The sequence below is a fragment of the Melozone crissalis genome, unplaced genomic scaffold (assembly GCF_028551555.1).
Source record: "Melozone crissalis strain CALT ecotype California unplaced genomic scaffold, PUWL_Pcris_2 ptg000027l_1, whole genome shotgun sequence".
Lineage (NCBI taxonomy): Eukaryota > Metazoa > Chordata > Aves > Passeriformes > Passerellidae > Melozone > Melozone crissalis.
In genome coordinates, this window is record NW_026535805.1 from 8,624,474 (window position 1) to 8,647,695 (window position 23,222).

Consider the following 23,222-nt stretch of genomic DNA (forward strand, 5'->3'; position numbering starts at 1 on the left):
CGCTCCCGCCGGGCCGGGCTGCCCGGGATCAGAGGCCGGCCGGGCAGAAGGCAGCGCTCCCGGGGGCGCTGCCCGTCACTAAGATGGCGGCAGGGCGCTTCAGCAGCGCCGCTGATGTCAGCGCCGGGGCGCGGAGCCACGGCGGGGCGGGCACGCTCCCTGGGGCGGCTTTCCCGGGTGGCCGCCGTGCCACACCCAGTCCCGTCCCCGGGCGCGGTGGCCACGGGCGACTTGTCTTGAGGCGCACTCACGCCGTGCCGGGCCTGAAGAGCAGCGCGCTTCCTCTCGGCCGCCGAGAGTCGCTCCGGCGCTGCCCTTAGCAAAGATGGCCGCGCCCCTCCTCCCGCTCCATCCCTAGCCCGGCCGGTCCCGCAGCCGCTGGATGCTCAGCGGCGCTGCCCCGCCGCCCAAGGCACCGCTCCCTCCCTCCCTCTCTCCCTCTCTCCCGCCGCGCCAGCTCCCGGCGCTCCCGCCGCCGCATGGCCGAGGCTACAGGCTCCCCGCGCTGCCCCGCCGCGGGCAGATGCGGGGCGAGCGGCGCGGCAGCGGCCCGAGCCCGCTGGCGGCTGCTCGGACAGGTAGGGGGAGCCCGCGGGCGGGGGGCGGCATGGCGGGCGGGAGGGCGGCGGCGCAGCCTGAGGGCAGCGCGGGGCTCGCCCTGTTCCCTTGGGCCCGGCTGTGCCCCGGCGGCGGTGCGGCGGGTCCTGCACCCCTACAGGAGTATTGCGAGCTATACTATGGCGGGTCATGTAAAGGGGCTTGCAGCACTCTCCCCGGAAAATATGATAATAAAAAGATGTACATATATGTATATGCACCGAGGGAAGCGGAGGGGCAGGCACCGATCACTTCACTCTCGTGACCGGTGACAGGACTTCAGGGAATGGCCTGAAGTTGTGCAAGAGAGGTCTAGGTGGGATGTGAGAATAAGGTTTTTCATCCAGAGGATGGCTGGCACTGGAACAGGCTCCCCAGGGAAGTGGTGTCTGGCAAGCCTGATAGGATTGAAGCCTGATAGAGTTTGGACAATGCTCTGAGACGCACAGTGTGACTCTTGCAGTGTCCTGTGCAGGGCCTGGTTGGACTCGATGGTCCTGATGGGTCCTTTCCAACTCAGCTTGTTCTGTGATTTTTTGATTCTAAAGTGTGCCTTCAGTAGATCCCCAAAACTGTCCATGGCCTGTGTTAAGGGAGGAGGACCAGCACCCCACTGGCACCCCCACCCCTGAGGGCACCTTGGGATTTTCAGGCCATGGTTTGACACCTTCCATCGATGCCACTGGGGTTGATTGTTGTGGCTGACACCTCATTCTTGCTCCTTGCTCCCTACCCCCCAGACTGCCTTTGGTGGGGAGCTGGGGCAAGACCCCGCTCGCCTGGCAGTGAAAGCTGCATTTTGCTGAGGGGCTGTGCCTGGAGGAAGGTGAGGAGGAAGAAGGAGCAAGTGGTGACACCTGTGCTGTGGTAAACAGCAGCTCCTCAGCTGCGGCCCTCCACACTGTTTTAGACCCTTTCAGAGCAGTGCAAAGTCGGAAAGGATTCCTCTTCAGATGAGTGTAGGCATAAAGGCTTAAAAATTCTAGTCAGTTTCAGTGGCTGTTTTTGTTATGGGATGTGAAATTTACAGCCCTCACTTGAGTGTTTGTTTCTGTGTTTGTTTCTGTCCTTTCAGAGGACATCTGGAGCCGCCTGTGGACAGCTGTCCCTGAGAGGGCAGAGGGGTGGCACTCAGTCAGTGGTGGCAGCCGGGTTGGAAGGGGCACCTGGCTGCAGCTGGGTCACGGTGGGAGGCCTGGGGACATCAATATTGCACTTTGTGTGTGCTTTTGGTTTCAAAATTTGCCAGTCCTGTTCTAGCAGCCTAAATAAGCTGCACTCTGTGGCTGTACTAGCTGTTATTTCTTCTCAACATATACTGCCTTTGCTATACTCCTGTCTCTTAAAATCATAAGGAGCTTTTCATAACAATACGGTGGGGTTGTGGAAGAGTGCATGTAGGTATTTGGGGAGAAGGCTTCTCTTTTTTTCTCAAACTACATGTATCTGTGACCTTTACCTCTGCAGATTCTCTTGGTTTTTCCATGTTCTTTCGCTTTTCTCTTGATTTTTATATGGTACAATGAGCAAGGATCAATTTAATCTTACTGGTACATCTGAAGTAAAAATCAGTTCTGTGCTCTTTGCTACAGTGGTGCTCAGATCTATCTATGGATTGGAAGAAGGTATCAACCTCCCTTTAAATCCGTTTTTAAAGGAGCACTGTCAAAGTGTTTCTTACAGTGCTTTTAAAAGCACTTTTCATACAGCTTATAATAACGCCTTACGTGAAATCAGTTCTGTGGTGTGTTTATATCTTGAATTTGCTTTCATTCAATGCACACACAAATTGATTTACTATGGTAAGGATGCTTGAGTGCATGCTCGCTGATTTAATTCAGAAAAAAAAGCCCTTTTATGAGGTATCCTATGAAGCTAGCATAAAGAAGCAGGGGTTTGCATAATTACCTGTGTGCTCTTTGTCAATGAAATGTTTTATGTATGCACTGAGTTTGAAGTTTGACAATATTTTTAAACTTAGTCTGTCAGAATCAAGAAAAGTATTTTTTGCATTTGAAAAAATGCTAAGGGAAGTTACCCATTTACTGTGCATTTGCTAATGACTGGATAAGTTCTCTAGGGCTATGTTTTGAACTCTGCCAGTCTCTGTGGCTGAAGGCATTATCCAGTCAGGAGTTTTCAGCAGGGAAGTTAGAGCAACTGGCATGCTTTAGGTTCCTCCCCATATGTACATTTGCTCCCTAGAGAAAGTTTCATGAAATCTGTAGCTTTTTTAATTTATCCTGCCTGTTACCTTCCTCTTGCTGTTCTCACACAAGTCTCAGAATCACAGATTATGCTGAGCAGGAAAGGAGGCACAAGGATCATCAAGTTCAGCTCCTGGCCCTGCACAGGGCCATCCCCAAGAGCCACACCACATGCCTGAGAGTGTGTTGTCACCTGCTAATGTACTTTTAACTTCTAAAATTGAAAAATAAAAGCTAAAGTGAGGACAGGTCAGTGACACTTCTTTTCCTGAACAGAAGCATTTCTAACACTAATTTTCATCTCTTCCTGCTCTTCTCTCTGTGAAGGGTGCCTGTGCTTCAGATCTTTTTTCCATGTTTTTGTTAGTCTTGAGTTTGTAAATTATTTACAATTGGATAAAACAATTTGGTAAACAAATTATTTGTAAAAATAAATTCTATAGTCCTATGGATGATATTTAAGAGTGCAGTTACAGGTTATGTTGTAGTTGATTGTGTAGAAACTTTCTTGCATGTACAAATACCATGTTGCAGTCACTGCCAGAGAACTGGCAGAGGTTTGTAGACCATGAGCTGTTACTGAATTGGGCTCTTAGTGTAACTAGGCCTAACACAAGGATGTACAAGTACAGGGAAATTCAGGTGACTGCCTTTCTCCATGTTGTTTGTGGGAGATTCTTTTCTGGTCAGGTTTTTTTAAAGAGATATCAACCAGTTTTATGTTTTATAGGAAGTCCTAAACATGGTACTAATACTGCGATTAAACCAAGGGCATTGAAATTATGATCTGTGGTAATATTTTACCAGAATCTTTGTAGAACATTTTTGGTGATGAGTTAAGATAGGTTTGTCACCTTTTGTTTTTATCAGTGGGTTATTCTATAGAAGCAATTTATCTTTGTTCCCTATTTAACATAACTGTGGTCCTTTAAGAAATAGACTTGAGAAAAAACCTCCTTTGATCCATATGTAAAAAGTACAGAGTTAGATATAAATGATGTAACATATTCTCCATTTGTGCTATTTTCTCAGTTATACATAGGGTTTTAAAATATTTGATCTGCTGTTGTAATTTTCAGATATTAGACCACTTGATTTTTGTTGGAGGCTGTGGGAAAAATGTTCTTTTGAGTATTCAAATGCTCATAAGATTTTCTGCTAACCCAGAGAATTAATTTAACTTTTACAGAGTGGCTATAAGATGTCTCTGGACAACAAAAACTGAAAATAGGAAAGTGTTGTTGCCACTGTATTTTTTTTTTTCCTGTTAGTAATGGCTTGCTATTGCTTTAAAGGAGTCCCCAAACAACACACTTTTCTGAAAATTAGGTCTTGCTGGTTTTCTTTAGTTGTCAAGATAGTCCATTTTGTTTTCAGGCACACAGCTATTACATGAAGGTCTTAATTTTGCTGGTCTTTTAATTTTGTTCTCCTGCTTTGATATTTTTGCATTTTTCCTTCATGTGTGTATTTTTCTCACGTGTTACAAGGTAGTGTGGACAGCACCCAGACATTTTTAATACTTCATGGAAAATGCCTCTCATATGATGAGACCTGCCAATGAAAATAGCTCCAAAAGCAGTAAGCCTGATGTCTCAGACCTGCTGTTAACTACCAAAAGTGTAGCAAATACAATTGCTCTGCTCACATGTGTAGTACTTCCAGATATCCTGCAAAATAATGTCATGGCCCCAAACTGTAAGGCTTTTAAATGGGAGTACATTTTCAGTTAAAGCATGTTAACACACGTTGTGTACAGCAAAAAAATATCACTGACCCATTATTTTTTTTGTACACATCTTGTATGCAAAGCTTTCAAGTTTCATAATTCTGGAGAGCTGTTTCTCATTTGACTTATCTCTAGGTGACAAAAACCTGTAAATTGCTGTCCTACTCAATGGAGCTCTTCCTTGTACCCCTATCAATTTATAGGCATGAGTTTATTTTCTGGTCTGGTTTTTTTGTTTGTTTGTTTGTTTTGGTTTTTTTTTTTGTTGTTTTTAATCCATTACTGGGGACTGCATATGCACCTTAATTTTAAAAATGCAATGGCAATTACTTATGTATTCTCTCCAATGTTAGGAGAAAGAAGTTAAATCTAGGACACTTTTCCTTCCACATCACTGCCCTTAGAAATAAATCCTTTTGTCTGTCAGGGAAGTGCTGGCTGTCTTCTGAGCAATGGCACAGCTCAGGCAGCTGAGTGCTGGGTTCTCCTGCACAGAGGGGTTGATGCCTCACTCCCTGAAGATGGCTGAGTGCAGCAGACTAGGCGGGACAGGGAGCCCACGTTTTCACTGTCCTGAACAAGTGTTTGAATCATTTAAGAAATGCAGATGCCATTCCTCAGTCTCTTAGCAGTGAACTTGGTGCTCTCAGAGTGTTTTGGGGCTCACCTGAAGTCTGGCTCATGTGTCAGTCCCCTTGTGGGGGTCTGGTTGGGGAATATAGAGTTGTGGTGTCTCAAAGTCTGGGGCCTGGGATAGGAAGCAATTTTTTCAACTTAGGGAACTTTGGCAGCATCTCTGCAAGTGTGCAGTGGAAGATTTCTAGGCTAGGAAGGAATCTATCAGGGAACACACAGCACTCTGGCACCTGAAGATCATGTTTTGGGTTTGTCATTTTAATTCTACAAAAGATACTTTTGTTGTTGACCTTTTCCCCCTCTATAGGGACAGTGAGTGGCACAGAAATTGCTTGGGGAGGGCACGGCTTGGGCTGTGAAACTTGGTAAAATGAGAGGATGGGAAGAATCCAGTTTGGCCCTCTAATTTTTGCATGGGTTTGCTGGAGCTTGAGTTAAAAAATCAACTTTGTGTACTTCTGAATACAGTACATTTGCTTTAGTTATTGAGACATAATTCATAACTCATTCTCTTGACTCCTGCCATCAATACCACTGTATTTTGTTCAGGCCTGACTTACTTTGTTATTCATAACTACTAGCTGATAGCATATCCATTATGGTTTCCCTCTTCACTCAAAAAGGCATGGATTTGTTCTTTTCTTGTTTTCTTGTTTTATTTTTAATGTTTAATTTGTTCTTCACTTCAAAGGTTCTGAGGAAAAAACACTTGAAAGATGTGCATCTCCAACAAGTGTCTGTCAGAAGGTTTGCATCATTCAATCTCTTTTCAATAGAAGACCAGAGTACAGAAGAGGAAACTGGGACCTGGGTTCAGTATAGAAGCATCTTTTATCCCAAGTACAGTGTCTCCTTAAGGTAACCACAATTTAAATTTTAAGTAAGATCTTGAATGGGCTTCAAATATAAAACTCATTAGTCATTCTTCCACCGTTTTGTGTAACTAGGACATAGTTTACAAATAAACTGGTAAATGTTATTTTTAGTTGTTTCTCACAGTAAGCAGCTTGTCTGACTCTTCTTTCTGGTACATTTCCCTGAAGTGGCAGAGCCTGACTGAAAATACTGATGCTTGTAGCTAAAACAGAATGCAAATATGAGCATGCATTTTATATTTTAACAGCTTCCTGTTTTGACATTCTTCAGTTATACATAGGATATAAAAAATCTGAACACAGTTATTTATGGTCTTAAAATTTTTTATGACATGATGTTATTAATGATGTTCTAAAAGGCTTTTGGAAATTTAATTCAGTTTTCTTCTTAGTGCTTTTTTAAAAACTCAGTGATAATTTGGCAGCCAAATTCCTACAAAATAATATATACTTAACGAAGTGATCTTTTATTAAGGCAGGTTTTTTTTATTAAAGAAATTGACAATTAGAAAGCCCACACGCACACAAACAGAGCAACAGAAAGCTTACTTCCCCTCCAAAAAACTTTCTGAAGGAATTTCAGTGAATTCTCAGTAGCTTTGTTTGTAACTCTCATTCATTACTGTGTTTGAGGGGTTTTGTTTCTGTTTTTCTTTTCTGTTGCTTTGGTTTTCTTTTCCACGTTCAGTTTTGTATCTACTTTACTTGGTTTGCCTCAGGAAGTTTGCAACAGTAACTTAAGAATCCCTGAATTGGTGCTTGTTCTGCAGCAACTAATTACATCTCTGAAGGTGGAGGATTTTGCATTGTCTGCACAGTGGAAGGTGTTCTGGAGAGCCCAAATCAAGAAGTGCATTTTTGTTTACCTGAGACTTTAAAGTCAAGCTTAGGAATTAAGATCTAACACAAAAATGTGACCATCATTAAACTGCAGCATTTTTGCAAAGTTTTAAAATGAACCAATGAGAAAAAACCAAACTAAAGGAACCCCAGAACACTACAGGCAGATCATTTTAAGTTTGCATCTGGATGTAAAGTCCAGAACAAAATTCTTTAGAGCTTTATAAACTCCTAATTTTCCATTTTCCAGGCTTACACTCAGGGATGTTAAAAGAGTTCAAAAGGAAACTTTTCCACTGGAAAACTGCTGTTTGTAATAGAAGTAGGTGCAATGTTTTCCCATGTGTAGACTTTTCCTGTAAACCACCAGTGAATGCTGTGGATTAATTCAAACACTGCCAGTCTACATAATGCCTTTGGTGCAGTGTCCCTATTCCTTGTTTCTAGGTCCTCAGAGGCACACTGGGGATAGGAAGCACAAAGTGTTTAGGTAGAATTTGGGCTGAACAAGGCTGCAGTCCCTTACAATGCAGCCCTTAACTCCTTTAGGTCACAGTCATGGCTTGCAACACTCGCTGCCACTTGATTTACTTGTTCTGGAGTTTTAAGGTAGGAGATGAGCTAAGGTTCACCTGTGCTGGCAGTACAGAAGCCAAGGGGATGTCAGACTGATCCTGCTCTGGCATTTGTGTGCTTCTGTGTCCACACTTTCTAAGCCATCATTTTACTTGGCTTTCTAAACCATCATTTATTATTATTTACTATTATTTGCCTAATAGTAGTTTCATTGATAATAGGACTCAGCTCAACTATAGACTTTGACCAAGAGCAAGTTTATTTATATGTCATTTTATTGTGTTTCTCTAATCCTGTTCAGTGGAAATGTATAGATTGTGTGCTGGAGCAGGCTCACACCACATTTCCAAAACTGAATATTGAGGAGAGTATGGACATTGTCTTCTGATGGGAATTTTTATTTTATGTTTTCCCTGCATTTGTTCCTTTCCAAAAGATATTCAGTGACCTCTAAAAATAGTAATCACTGATCATTTTAGGAATAATGATCAGAACTTGCTTAGGCTTACACACTTCTATATTAAAATGTCTTCTCCACACAGAAGCAGTGACAATACATAGAGTGTACTTACTATTTCAGAATATTATAGGAGGTGAAGAAGGGAAGGAGAAAATACTGTGGGTTTTGCCAGGAACAAGGTATAAATAGATTGCAACAAAATTGACTTTACCATGAGTCAGTGTTAAATCAAGTTTCTTCCTCATTTTTGCAAAAGCAGTAATTTAGGGGATCAGCCTAACAGTTTAACATACATAACAAAGCAACAGTTCTTCTTGCTGAAACTTACATATCTAAAAGATAAAAATTCTTGGAGTAAGCATTCCTGGATCTTTGGAAACTGATCATATGTTGGAAACTTAAGCATTCTCTGTATGTCTGACAGTCTTCCCCTGATTTTTCTCTGTCCACTGGCAAAATTTTATTTATAATAATATTTAACAGCAGAAACAATTTAGCAAGTTAACAAGAGCATAATATTAACAATAGCTTCAGTCAGGTAAATCCAGAACAGCATGCTTGAATAGGAAAACGTTTTTATACCTTTTTGTCAGGGAAAAAAATGTTGCTATGGCTCCTCTAAAATCTTGACAAAAGTGCTTTGGAATTTTCATCTACATTTGTTTTCCTTATGCATTAACATCTTCTTGGAAAAGCTCATTGCATATGTTTGATGTTAAAAGGGTTGTCAGCTAATATCTTGACGAGACTAAATACTTAAGAAAGTTCATAAGGTTGTTTGTGGCTTTTGGCAAAGAGTATAAAGGTCAAGCTGTATCAGTTCAAGGGCTGTCAAAACTGATAAAATTGTATATTCAGATATGCTATGACCTAGCTGGAATTATTGCTCTAGAGGGGCTTGGGACCAGTTTGTCAGGAAAATAGAAGCTTTTATAGGAACTACCAGTCATGTGTGTGCTTTTCTAAAGTTTGTTGGTTTTGCTGTTTCTCTAACTAAATTCAGGCTGGATTCATATCTCAGAAAGAAGAGCTTATGCCATGTTTTTCCGTCACTAGTTTATATTTTTCTGCATCATTCTTCATAACAAATCTTCCAAAGCAGAAAGCCAAAATTCCCAGTATATGGCAATTTTCAGCTTAAAAAATTTAAGCTGAATTTAGGTGCTGTTTTGACTAGATCCTTGCAGTGAAATATCATTGACTCATTTTAAAAATCTCTGTAACTCTTCTGGTTAAGTGTGCTTAATGAAATGTAGATTTATAATACATGGTGGAACATGGTCTCAAGGTTTGTTTAGGTACTAAGGTGCTTCACAGTAACTCTGGGGTATCAAAAGGGGTGTCTGGTGAGTGTGGGGTTTTGTTAGCAGTGAAAATGAAATTTCTTGTGTTAGAATCAAAAACCTCATTTGCTTAGTACAGTCTCATCTGGATTTGTATTGTATTTGATGTTCCTACACATTGCATACTTGTCTTGATGATGTTAATTGAGCTTTATCTTTCCTGACCTGAACCCTGGATGCTCAGACAATTTCTATGTATTTCTCACATGCTACTTGATTTTGCTTCCACATCTGTAGGTTTCTTTTTTTGGTGTTTGAATTTGTCAAGGAGTGTCTTGTTCATCAACATAGGCCTCCTGGCTTTCTTGTCTGACTTCCTCTTGTTCAGGATGCACCATTCCAGAGGTCATCCTTGGATATTAGCCAGCTTTCTTGGGCCCCTCTTCTCTCCAGGTCTTTATCCTATGGTATTCTACCAAAGAGATCCCTGAAGAGGCCAAAGTTTGCTCTCCAGAAGTCCAGGGTAGCAAGCTTGTTGTGCACCCTTCTCACTGCCCTAAGGATCTCAAACTCCACCATTTCATGGTCCTGGCTGCCAAGGCTTCCTTGGAGATTCACATTTCCTATCAGCCCCTCCGTGTTGGAAAGAACAAGGTCCAGCACAGCATTTCTCTTTGTCAGCTGCTCTTGAACAGAGAATCATTTCAGGAATCTCCTGGAATTTTTATGCCCTGGTGTGTTGTCCCTCCAGCAGCTATGGGGGTGGTGGAAGGTCCCCATGGAGACCAGGGCTGGGGAATGCAAGGCTGCTCCTCTCCGTGTTTCCTCTGTTGGTGTCCCTGTAGCAAAGCCCCACTGTAATGTCACCAGTCCCTGCCCTCCCCTCAGTCCTGACCCATCGGCTCTCGCTTGGCTCCTCATCCATCCCCAGGGGGAGCTACAAGCACTCCAGCTGGACAGACAGCACCACTGTCTCCGTATCTCCCCTGTGTTTTTATTTATAGAACTTTCAGGTGTGCTTATTAGCTTTTTTCCAGTTCTTCTTAATTGTGGCAGTACTTCACTTTGCTGTCAAAAAATTATGCATGTGCGGAATATGTGTTTTCTTAGAGATGGGAAAATATATAGTAAGTACATAGAACTATTAAAAATATTTATTTAATACTGCCTTTCTAAATCCTTGTATTCTTCATCAGAATTGTGCTTTTAAATTTGAATTTTGTATGAATAGTTTTAGCAATGAAGTGATTACAGATCAAAAGGATGCAGTGTCTCACTGTGGAGATGGTGCCTGCCTTTTAGATAGGAAAATTGTTCTTTTATTTGAGTTAAAAAAGGAGCAATCAATATCTTCAAGTTTTCTATTTCAGGATATGGATTTGCTTTTAAATTGTAGGCTCATTTTAAGAAAACAGTGCAGAAATAAGTTATTTCTGTGGTAAAATATTTTCCATTGATCAGTCATTTGCCGTTTCAAATACTAAAGTACAGAACTGAAAGGAACAATGTCAGCAGGTTACAGGAAGGGTTAAATCTTTGTAAAAGGTGTTTAGTGTACTTTGCAAGATGTCATGCCTTTATTCTGAATATGAATGAACCTGCAGATAAAAATAAGACAGAAACATTAGATGATTCTAGACCTGTGGTTTAGAAATGAGGGACATGCAGAGACATTACTTGTCTGTGCAAGCTGTGTTAGAAGATGATATAGGACTGAATTCCATTGGCTGTTCCTCTTGGACATTTCTCCTAATAATATTTTCAATTTTTAAAGCTTTTTATTTTAGGGGTAGAGATTAAAAAAGTGAAGGGAAACAAATTTCAGTGAATATTGCCTACTTCTTATGGACAATTTATGTGGATATGACAAACTTGCTTTTCTCCATGTATTGCATGCTAAGAGACTGTGTGAATTCAGCAGCATAAAGGGCTGGCCTCAGGAGCTGGAAATGGAGGAAAGATGAAAAGTGATTTGGCAACATACTTCTTTTATTCACTGGTCAAGCAATGGCTGCTCCATCATATTGCCCAAGATGTGTGTAAAAAAACCAAACCTGTAGTCAAAGAACCTTTGTTTCAGTTTCTTGCCATATTAAGCTGGGATCTAGAACTGGAATAAAAGAAGAGTTGACCTTTTTTTTTTGCTATACTCTGGCACAGAAAGAGCATCTGATAGAGAGCAAAGTTTGCAGATAACTCAGGTTCTTAGTGGGCCGCAGTGACAATTGATAGTGATATACAACAAGCTTTTTTGTGAAGTACCCTTAACAGTAATTTTTTACCATTATTCCATCTTTCATTTTTCACAAATATACTTTTAATTTGTACATAGGTTAATAGTTTATGGTGATGTGTTTGGTTTTTTCCCCCTTTTCATATTATGTGGAAATGTATTCTATCTTAGATTTTGTAGGTTTTTAAAGTTAATATAGGCACATACTTACTTGTGTTATTTTTCATCACTCAGTTTAAGAATAATATAAAAGGAAAGAAGGAACTTACTTTTGTTTCATTATGGTTGATGAAGCGCATGCCTTAATAGTCACCTACTGAAAGACTTTTTTTGTGCTATCTGTAGCTATTTTTATATACATGGAAAAGTCTGCCACTTGTGTTGCCTGAATTAGAGAGGAAGGAACATTAATATATTTAAAGGTTGATCTCACTCTCTCTGACTTCATCCAAAGTTGATTTATTTGTAGTTCAGAGTAAGGAATTCTTCTTTGCTTTGTAGCAGGAGAAGCATGAGTTGAATTAGTTTATTGTTCATAGATTTGTCTTCTATTACTCACTGCCTCAGCCATAGAAATTTTTGCCTGTTGTTCCTTGGAGACTTATTATAAGAACACTATGAATCAGATTAACCACGCCAGCCTGAAATTCACTTTTTCCATGATGCTTACCTGTGCTTCTTTGAAGGACTTTGTTGATCTCAGCAATCAGAGCTTTGAACTTTGAACTGAATGACATCAGTGACATGTTCTAAAGAACTGAATACTAATGTTCTTCCGTATTTTGAGATACTTGTGGAAATTACGAGAATTTAAGGGTTGGGGTTTGATCCCAAGCTTCTGTGATTCCTTGACTTTAATAATTCAGTGCACATGACACTTAAGACTCTGTCAGCTGCACTGTGGAAAGCTGTGATGGTGACAGGCACTCATGAAAGCAATATGTGCTCTATCTTGGCAGTTTTCTCTGGCTTTGCTGGTGGAGGAGCAGCTGATGGGATGGGGCAGTGAAGCAGCAGCTGCTACAGAACTGCTGAGGATGCATGTGCAGGGCAGTGGATCCCAAACTACAGGCGCTGGTTTTTAGGTGGAGGACCATATAGCGCACTGTTTATGGCAGAATTTGGGGTTAGAGAACATCTGTGTTTACAGGTGCATGTAACTTTAAGTCTGTGAGTAAGGGCTGTGATGGGAGAGTTGGGGAATGCTTGGTGCAGAGTTTGTCTGCAGGTTCCACAAGTACAGATCTCCAAATGGAGAAACATGGCTATTGCTGTTTGGAAGTGTGTTTTCCTGAGCTGTCCCTTTTGCAAGTAGATCAGCTGTTGGCATGTTGCTTTCTTCAGTCCTAAAACTTGTCTGCTGGAAGAGATTATGCTGAATTCCTCAGTTTTTGGATTCCACAAATTTTAAGCAGTTTTGGCTAGTGCTGTGGTTTTATAATTTCTCCTTTTTGTGTTTCCCTACCTTTTGACCCTTAAGTATATGAATTGTATTATTTTCTAGACCCGGACACTTCACTTACTTCTGTTTTTCTTTCTTCATTCTGTTAACCACTGGTACTAGACTGCTAAATTTTTATTCTTATCTTTGTTTGTTTCACTTGGAGAGTTACATAATAAATCTCCTTTAGATATGAACTATGTACATTAAGAAATCAAGGGGGGGAAAAAAGAAACCAAAACATGTTATCCCAAGACTACCCTGTATGCCAACAGAGATTAAAATATTTCTTTACTTCCTCAGCATCTCCCACCCTCCATTTGCGTTCATTTAGAGATGAGACATTCACAGTTGTGTAGGAGACCCCACCAGCCCCAGACATAGGCAGAGTTACAGAGTTTATAGAGTTCTGAGGAGTCAGCAGGGGAGAGTTTAAAGGGCACTCTGTGGATGGCAGAACTACCAAACCTATCTCCTTTCTTGTTACTTCTCTTGCACCAGCTCTATTGAATTGGGTGTCCAATTTGATGGAAAACAAACTTGCAAAAAAGAACTACATTAAAAATCTGTATGATCCATCAGCATTCTTGTAGACTTCCTCTGCAGAGAAGGCATGTAATTTTGGTTTGGTTTTGTGTACCTGGGAGAAGAGCACTCATGTCCAGCTGAATCTTTTGTAACATCTCTCATGTAGTTCTTTGTGGCTTCTGATGAGCTCAGTTCAGTTTGTTAATTTGATTTTCATTTAATTTTCATTTTTTAAGAATTGGTCTAGTTGCTGTTTGGTGCTTTTCAAAATTTAACTTGTTAATATTTATTTATTTCATGGTTATGCTTATCAGAAGCTATAAATAGTGGGCTTTTCACAATAATTATGCAATTTGATGTTTGCAGAATGATTGATTTTTCCCGCCATTCTTACAGCAGTCTTTCTTCAAGAAAGAACATCTGAGGCAATGAGAACTAATTTTGTAGGTGCTAAAATTCTGGGATTTATTGCATATTTTTTTTAGTATTTCAAATTAATGTGTTCCCAGACAGCCTTAGAAGCTATATTTGAAACATTATTAAAACCCTATATTTTCATATTTTGCTGCCTTGCTGAATTCCTTTTACATTTTCTTTCATGCATTTGTGAAACAGCTGTGTGATCTGATTGTTGTAAAGTGTGAGACTAATATTTTGTTCATTTTGGGCCTAGATTAGTTTGGAATATTTAAAACAAAATTAGATGCTTTTTTATGTATGTACTACTGCCCATTTGAAGGCAAATCTTAGGTAAATTTTTATTCAGTTTTGGTGCTTATTCTTTCTGCTGCTGTCAGTGTTTTGCTCACTGCATTCTAAACTTTGCAGTTGGTGTATGAAATTTAGGTAATTAATTTATTATCCCCACTTTCAAATGTTCTTTTTGCATGGGTTATGCAAATGTAAAACCAAAAACAAATACAGTTAACTGAACACATTAATTAGCATGAACCTAATTAAGTGTTCTTGATTTTGTGGGAGAAAATAGGAATGTGCATACAGCTGCTGTTTATGGATTTTCCCTTTCAAAGAAATTGATTTACCAAAGTTCCTCCTTCTATGTGACTTCCACAACTAAATAAAAATTGATGCTCCTTCGTAATGTTTTCCTGCTGATAGTAGTTTCTGAGAACCACAGTCCTCCTGATTCATGGATTTCAGTGCTGGGACTTTGAAGACTGGTGATTGTCCCCTTGTTTTCCCCCTGGTGGCTACAGTAGTACCTATTTGCTGCTTCACTGTGAAAGGGGATGGTGAGAAGTGAATGCATACAGTAAATCTCTTTTTTGAAGATTTTTTTTTCTGATGGTTTATGTATTAGTAAAGTTGCTTTTTTTGTTTTCTTCCAGATTTCACAATGGCCTCTTAAATGTTAAAGATGTTTTTACAAGTTTTGACAACACTGGGAACGTCTGTAAGTCACTGTTTATTTAAGTACAGTACTATGTTGATAAAAGTCTGACTGCACCAATATAAAACATTTCTGTATGAGCCCTCAATAACCATTTAATTTAACTGGGTCAGGGTTACCATAGCATTACAGTTTTATGTAGCACCATTGTTTGTGTTGGATACACCCTTAAGTTCTCCCAGTGCAGGTTATTTTTGGTTGTGGCTATGGTGGGAGCATTAGAGCAAAGGACTGGAGTGGATAAAACATTAGTTTAGCCCATTGATTTGTGTTGGCCAGGGGCCAGCAGTGGCTGTGTGAGGGACAGCAGTGCAGCAACTGATGGGAAGCAATCAGGGGTACTTCTAGCTTGGAGAGAACAAACTTGAACCAGAGAAACACAAAAGAAAGCACTCAGTCAAGTTGTGAAATTCCTCCCTACAGAATGTTTTGGATCCTAAAACATGAAATAAATTCAAAAAAGGGGAAAAAATTGTGCAAGAAAAATTTACTGTGACTATTAAATATACAGACATCACTTATGGCTTAGGAAGTGCTGGGTGTTAGGAGAATTAATGGGGCAGTGGGATGATATGTTTGTCCTGATCTTTCACTCTTGTCTAAGCATCAGTTACTGGCTGCATTAACCTGAGGCAAGATGAGCTCTAAGTGGGCCATCAATGTCTGACCCAGTATGGCTCTGCTTCAGTATACTTATTAATAAAATTATCTATGCTATTAATGGACTTGAATTATCAAATTGTGGTAGGTGGTGGAAACAAAGCTGAGCCAACATTGAAACATTTTTGAAGTGATGAGTAATTACTATTATATAATTAACGTTTAGAGATATACATGTAATTGTTTGGTTATTTGCCTTATCTTTCAGCTTGGTTTGTTTGTTTTCAAAGAAGAAATCTGATAGAATAAGTTGGTGAAATTTGCCAGATGTTAAAGAAATATACACATATTTCCCCCCCCCCCCAAGCCAATGATATAGAACTGTTTTGATATATATGTTTCATCTCAAATTTCCAGTCTTAGTATTCCAAAGCTATGTTTTAATAAACATTAATTCTGTTAGTTCTAACTATATAACAACTTAAGTATTTCTTTTGAACAGCAGAGAAAATACTTTCTCTGTGTGTGTCTAAATGTGCTTCAGGTAATGAATCAGTACAGTGTAATATGGTAACAGGATTTCTTGTTCTTTGTGTGGGTATTGAGTTTGTACTCCATCTACACAGATTTCCTTGTTAACACAAAGAATTTATTCTGCTAAAGTTCTTGTATGCTTTCCTATTGATAGATGTGTTGTCAGCTCCTCTTCCAGTATTTCAGCTACTTTTTTATTGATTGCAGATGGTGGAATGAGACTTACACTCTAATAGGCACACCACCAGTGCTAACACAGAGTAATATGACATCTGTGGTTTTCACTGTTTCTCTGTTTATACAAAGATTCACATTTGTCCTTTTGGATTCAGAATTGCTTTGAGGGTTCATGCCGTGCTATTATATACAGTGTTTGCCAAGTCATTTCCAGATTCACTGCTTCCCTATTTTTAAATGTCTTTGTCTGTAAGTGTCTCTCTGTATGGATCTACATATTACTGATTTATGCCTGTTTTACTATGCACTCTAGATTATACTCTATTAGCATAACTGTAACATTATCATCTTCTGGCAGCAGGCACTACTGGCTTGGAGTGCAATAATCACACTTTTTTGCTACCACCTGTATGGAGTAGATGTTGTCAGTATCCAAGCCAGAATAACTATGTGCCTGCTACACCATCATAGTGAAGTTCTCCCAGTCATATGTTTAGTGAGCTGCTCTGTTTGGCTCATAACTGATGGAATTTCTGCATGCTCCTGTTCTCCCTTAATTCAAATTGGGTCTTTTTTTTGATCTTTTCCTGTGTATTTCTTGACTCTCTTTGTGTTACCCCTCTTTGTGTGGAAATTATGAGGGTGTTGTGTTGCCTCCTCTTACCCCCAGAGGTAACTACTGTTGTCTTTCTAAAATTAGGTTGACTGTTTTTTATAATTTCTGTAGTGTTCTACAAGTACTTTTTATTATCAAATCATAGTGTATTCAAAAAACCCCCAGATATTTCTGAAATAATCTTTGATAGTATCAGATTATTTCTCCTGATATTTAATGCTAATGGAGCTAGCCAGAACTCAATGTGCTATGTTCTTTTGGGGCACACTGCATAGCTAGCATTTATTTACTGGCCACTAAACTTCACTTAAATGAAGCTTAAGGTTTAATGACTTGGACTGACTTACCACAAAACAGGGAAATGTTTTTTTGTACTGGTTGTTTGTTTTGGCTGCCATACTGAATACTTACCAGCAAGATTAATGTTTTTTCTAGAAGTTAGTAGAAATAATGAAATAATTTTGTATGAAACAGATTAGCTTTTGTAAAAACTTCACTTTGTTTTTAAACATAATAATTTGTTTCAAATAACAGGATGTTTGTAGTTTGGGGGGAATTTTTTTGTTTCTTCTAGTGAGTACTTTATGTTAAAACAAGCTCTTTCAGGGACTGTTTCCATGGTCTTTCTGTTTGCCCTGCTGATCTCTGTGCTTATGGTTTTTGACAGCCACATCACTGTATGCCATCAAAAGAGAAGTGGTAGAGCAGACTCCACTTAGTACCACTGTCTCCATACTCCCAGTAGGTATCAACTCAGTACAAGATGTGCCACTAGCTGGCAGCATTATATAAAATATCAATAAGCAGCTTTTGAGGAGTACTTGTGATTGCTTCCAAAAATGCTGCCTTGCACCAGAAAGACTTCTAGATAAAAGGGGAGCCAGCTGCAGCAGCTGTCAGTGGTGTATTGCAGGGTCCCAATTGTTAACTTTGAAAATTGCCTCTGCACAATGGCTTGTTCAAACTTTGTATTTGTATACCTACACTTGTATTCTGTCTTTTTTAAAAAGATTTCTGAAGATGCATTTGCACTGTAGGATTGCCATTGTGAATGAAAATTCACATTACAAGTTGCAGTGGGTTTTCACTTTCTCAGAAAAATGTGGAAGTTTTTTTCTCTCTGCTCATCCTTTGTGGGAGAGTGGTTTCCACATGAAAACTCTAAATGAATTCTCCACACAGACAGGATGCAGTGCTAAATGTACTTCCTTCAGCTTTAATTCTATGCATAAACAGGAGGCAGGGAAAAGAGGACTGGAATGAGGGAAAGGATCAGTCTGTTCATTTTAGACAACTATGCCATCTGTTAAAGAGAGGGTACAACCTGACACCATCTCTAGTCCTGAGACAGTCCTTTAAAAGAACTGATGGGTCCCAGGCAGAGGGTTTGGTGGTGGCATTATGGGATAGCATCAGCTGGCTCCTGGAACCACATGCTCCTCCTGGCAGAAGAAATCATCCAAAAATTAAGGAAAATTCTGCAGGGATGAGCTTTTGAGAGTGTCTCCTTCCCTTGCCTTTGCAAGTGTGAGAAAGCAGTTATAATGAAGTGCTTATGACTCTATCCCAGAAGCAATCATTGCAGATTATGTAAACATTTAGATTAAGTGAAATGAAAAGGGCCAAAATAGAAACCTCTTTACTATTAGCCTCCAGTCAAAGCAAGCTACAGGCTGTGTAAAGGAGAATTTTAATAAGTGAAATACAGCATATTTTTGAATGTTCATCTAGTAGGTTTTTGTCTGATGTTATCCCAGAAACAAGATATTCTAGATGCTCAAGTAGTATAACATTGAAAATATACTGTATGTAATAGCAGAACATTTTATTGTAAACTGCACATAGCATTAGTTAATAATTTAATTTTCAAGAAACAACATGTTCAACACATACTCATTTTATTTTCTACTTGGCTAGGTGTACAATTATATGTTTTAGAACTAAAAGAGCAGCAGAGGGTGCTACAGTTACAGAGCTGCCCAGGCACACACTCCAAAATTGTTGCTCCTGTAGGCAAGTAGATCCTGTAAACTCTTAGGCTTTGCATTTGGGATAGATGTAAACAGGATCATTTTAAATTCTGTTGCTTCTGTTTATAGAGGAAAACAGCTAATCTATGTGAAATCCAGGAAAAGTAGAATTATATACTCGCTCCTTTCTTGATTTTTTTTATTTTAATAGTTTAATTGGTGGGAAATGTTACATAATTTCATGAAAATTTAGTGTCTGGCTATAGCTACTGTTACAAAACACTTACTCAACATCTTTAGAACTGTTTTTGTTTATGCTAATTTAACATTTAGAAGTTCTAGTCTCTGCAACAAGTTTTTTTGGAAAAAATTGTTGTTTGTGGATGGTTTTTAAAAAATATGTTTCCCAAATAAATCAGCTAGGTAAACTGAAGAATATTTTTGCCCTTCATATCATATTTTTCATCAAAATAACATAAGAGAATGATTTTTTTCTTAAGTTTCAAGTTTGTATTGAGGTGTATTGGAAACAAAAATCAGGAACGAAACAAATTATTTTTCTCTGTTTAGGTTTCACCTTTTTTCAGTTTATATTAATTTTAAAATGATACTTGAAATTGGTAATTATGCAACTTCATTTAAAATTTACTTAAGAAAAATATTTAAAAATTTGCTTTAAAACAAAGAACCTATTCTTCTTTCCTCCATTTTCTCAAATAACTAAAGCAAGAAGAATATCTTCTTTCTGGTGGTATATGATGATGGGTTTAGAGAGCTACTTGTTTCTTCAGAGCTCTCACTGTGTGCCTCAGATATGTGCACTCCTCAGTGGAGAGATGATGGCAGCTATAGAGTGATCATGCTTGGAAGGATAGATGCCATAAAGTTACCTGGGGACAATCAGCAGATGACATCCTTTATGGCAGCAGAGGCACTCCTGTGTTGCATGGAATGTTACCTGGAATCAGGCAGGGAGCAGAGTGCAGTTTTCAGCTGCTGCTGTGGAAGTTTCCCACATTGTTTTGAGTAAACATCTGGTGATCAGTGGTGAAAAGCCTGCCAGCTGGAATATGCTTCCTGCCTCTCCATGCCTCAGTCAGTATTCTCACCTGAAGAAACTGCCACCCATTGTCCTCTGAGCCTTCTCTCATTCCTCTGCTGTGGCAGTTTGAAATGATTTACCATGGCAGAACCTCAGAGCCCCTTGGAGGTCTTCAGCAAAAAATAAATTCTCTGGAAGAGTGTTTGAGTAGCAACAATACATGTCGTTTTGAATGAAATATTTTACTTGTGATACCTACAATTTACTATTCACTATGCAGCTTCCTTTTAAATAAATAATTTCATGATCAGGGTTAAGAAAAACCAGCTGTTTCCTCCCTCCCTCCCTCATCCAATTAACTTCAATGATTCAGTTTACAACATCATCCCAAGCAGTCACGTTGACATAACCCACATAAGGCATATGGAATGGAGCAGAAAATAAGTATATGGAGAGAAGCAGGCACCTTTTAAATTACTCTTGCTACCAGAATTGTTTTTATGAGGTTGTTCTCTGATGGAACATCAGTGATTTTGTCTGTTTTAGGTACTGTCCTGAAATATTCAGCTTTTCCCCACTCACTAAAATCTTCTATCAGGAACCTGTGTGTGAAAAGAGAAGTCATAACTGTGGTCAGTTTCCCTTTCATCTGAAGTACTTTTTTCCTCCTATGTATTCCAAACATTTTCTGTCTTTTTGCCTCTGCTTTCAAACATGGCACTAGCTTAGAGAAGTGGGAGGTGAAGAAGCCCAGTTCAGCCCTTCTGAGGACCCTCTTTCTTGCTGGGTCAGATTGAAGTTTTTGTAGGAACTGGTTCTCCTGTTCAGGTTATTCCAATGAGAACCTTCTGGTAAAAATATGTGAATGTCTCAGAGCAACTGCAGTTACTTTTCTGAGTTGCTGAGCAGTTTTTTGTACCTTGGCACTCTGATTAGCTATGTTTTGGCATCATCTGTTGTCTTAATCTTTAAAAAGTAGTTGGCACTAGTGGGTTTCTAAGTCAACTACTTGTGCTAATCTTCTACAATGTGAAGTATTTTTGAAAGTATTCCATGTATTCTAAATGGATTACCATTAGAAATTGGATATTTTGATTTACATTAATTAAAACTATGAAAGTATAGTATAACACCTTAAAGAAGGTTGGTAGAAGGAAAGTGTGAATGATTTTAATTAATTTTATGGGGTTTACTTCTGCTTTAGGCAACTTATCTTAGTCGCCTCTTTAACTGAGATAGGGCAGGATAATGGTAAGCATCCCTTTAAGTTGTGCTCTGCTATTATTCATCTTAGTCTTTTAAAACATTTTAAAGTTTTCTCTAAAAACATTTCAAATTTGAGCATAATTGAAGTAAATAGTTTCAAATGAGTTTGATGTGCACTGGGTTGTTACCATTTGTGTGGAACTTGCATGCTTCTTTGTAATAATTCACTTTATCCTTACAATTCCTTTCACTTGCCATGTTATAGCCACGCTTTCAGTGCTGCTTTTTTTCAGTGCTGAGATCTCCCTTCTGTTTGACACCACCACCTGATGCTGGTGGTTTCTGACATGCACATTGGATGGGCATTTCTCTGTACTGTGTTATAGCCCCATCAGTGGCTGAGGTGTGGAGGCAGCAAGGACAGTCCTTGTTATTTGTTTTCTTCATACAAAAGCAGCTGAAATGTTATGCATAACTTGAACCTTGTTTTGGTTTTGTTTCAAGTTTGGTTTAGAGAACTTTTCAAAAGTTGCACTGTGTTTAATTTTAAAAAATAATATTCAAATGGATCAACTCATGTCTTCTTTTGAAAATGTCACAGTAAAAGATTCCAATTCAATTTAACACCAATTCCTAAAATTGTATTAAAAAGACCCTACTTTGAGTAAAATATTTCTGGAAGAATATGAAAATTTGAAACCTTTGGTGGATGTATCCATTTGAAATGTTTTATCTGATTGTTGCATTGTGATGATAGTTCTGACTGAAAAATATGATGAAAACTGATCTGCATAGCAATGACCAGATGAAAATGGAATGTAGATCTAGTATTTAAAATTAGTAGTATTGAAAAATCATTGTAGATTCTAGTATTCTAGTACTTAGCTTCATAAATTAAATACTGTTATTGAGAGTATGTACATTTAAATTAAATTATATCAGGTTGAAGGTATTCTTTTAAAAATATTTTTCGATAATGTGGAAAGAAGTGGGTAACACATTATTTCAGATATATAAAGAACTACTTTTTGGTAAGCTCAGTGAATTAAAAGACCCTCCTATACAAATGTTTTGGTAAACAGAAAATGTGTGAAGAGTTACTGTAAGTTTGTTAGAATTACTGGAGTTCAGCCTTGTGGTTTTAATTAAGACTGCAGCCCACCTGCAAAAGGTTTTAGTGACTATCCCATAAACAATGATTTTGAACATACTGGTTCTAGCAATGATTTCACATCTACTCTCCTTACTGGTAGAAAGTATCTCCTCATATCTAATGGTAGCCTTTTTTTACTAAAGCTTAAACTTATTACTGGTTTGGTCCTTGGCAAAACTGAAGTTTTCTTTTGCAATAGCTTTTTGGTATATTAAATCATCACATGGCCTTGCCTATATCTTCTTTTACTTACATCCAGCAAGCCAAATTCTATCATGTTTTCTTAAGCTGCACTTTTTGCTAGGCTCTGACTTTTCTTTAGACTCCATACATTTGGTTTGCATCTTTCTTGAAGAGTGTTTGTCAAATCTGGGCATAGTATTCCAGTTGAGACTTCTATAATGCTAAGTAAACCAGGAGATTTTGCGTTTTACAGCCTGTAATCCCAATATTGAATTTTCCTCTTACAACAGCATGACTTTGACTCCTGTTGAGCTGTTGACTTGCCATAAAATCCTGGTCCTCTTCAGAAGGAATCAGTTATTCCTGACTGTGTATTTATGTAGCAGATTATTCTTACCCAATTTGAATACCTGGTGTTTGTCCCTGTTGAACTTCCTGTTTCCAGACTTCTCCCAGTTCATTGTTTTATCCTTTGAAGCCTGTTTTTCAACTTCCTGGACTTCTAAAAATGGATAAATCGCTAATGGGTATGTTCCTTTAGATGATCAGTGAAAACACAGAACAAAGCACAGTCTGGTGTAGGCATTTGTGGAAACTCCACCTGTTAAATTTGCCTGCTTTTATAGCAAACCATTGAGAATTATTCCCATTATTCTTCATAGTCAGTTTTTTCACCCATTTAACCAAATTTTATTTAGCCTGTTTCTTATGAAATTGTCAAAAGACTTTCTGAAGTTTTAATACAAGACATCTACTCCTTCTGCCCTATAAACAGGCCACTAATCTTGTTCCTCTAGTGAATAGTTTTTTAATTAAAATCTGTAATTTATTTTTTATTGTTATACTTTATCATGGAATATGCATTAAAAGAATGAAAAACATGAATCTGTTTCAAGTTTTTAATTATGTGAAGATGAGGGAGAGG

At 38.8% G+C, this 23,222-nt stretch overlaps 1 protein-coding gene across 1 annotated transcript in view; it reads left to right on the forward strand.

The window, feature by feature from the left end:
- Window positions 1–444: 444 nt before the first annotated feature.
- Window positions 445–23,222, forward strand: part of CAMKMT (calmodulin-lysine N-methyltransferase) — a 211,761-nt gene continuing 188,983 nt past the window's right edge. Inside the window, exons 1-3 of the mRNA XM_054280123.1 lie at window positions 445–578; window positions 5,861–6,027; window positions 14,755–14,819. Coding sequence (XP_054136098.1) covers window positions 480–578; window positions 5,861–6,027; window positions 14,755–14,819 — 331 coding nt within the window. The 5' untranslated portion in view covers window positions 445–479. The remainder of the gene's footprint in view (window positions 579–5,860; window positions 6,028–14,754; window positions 14,820–23,222) is intronic.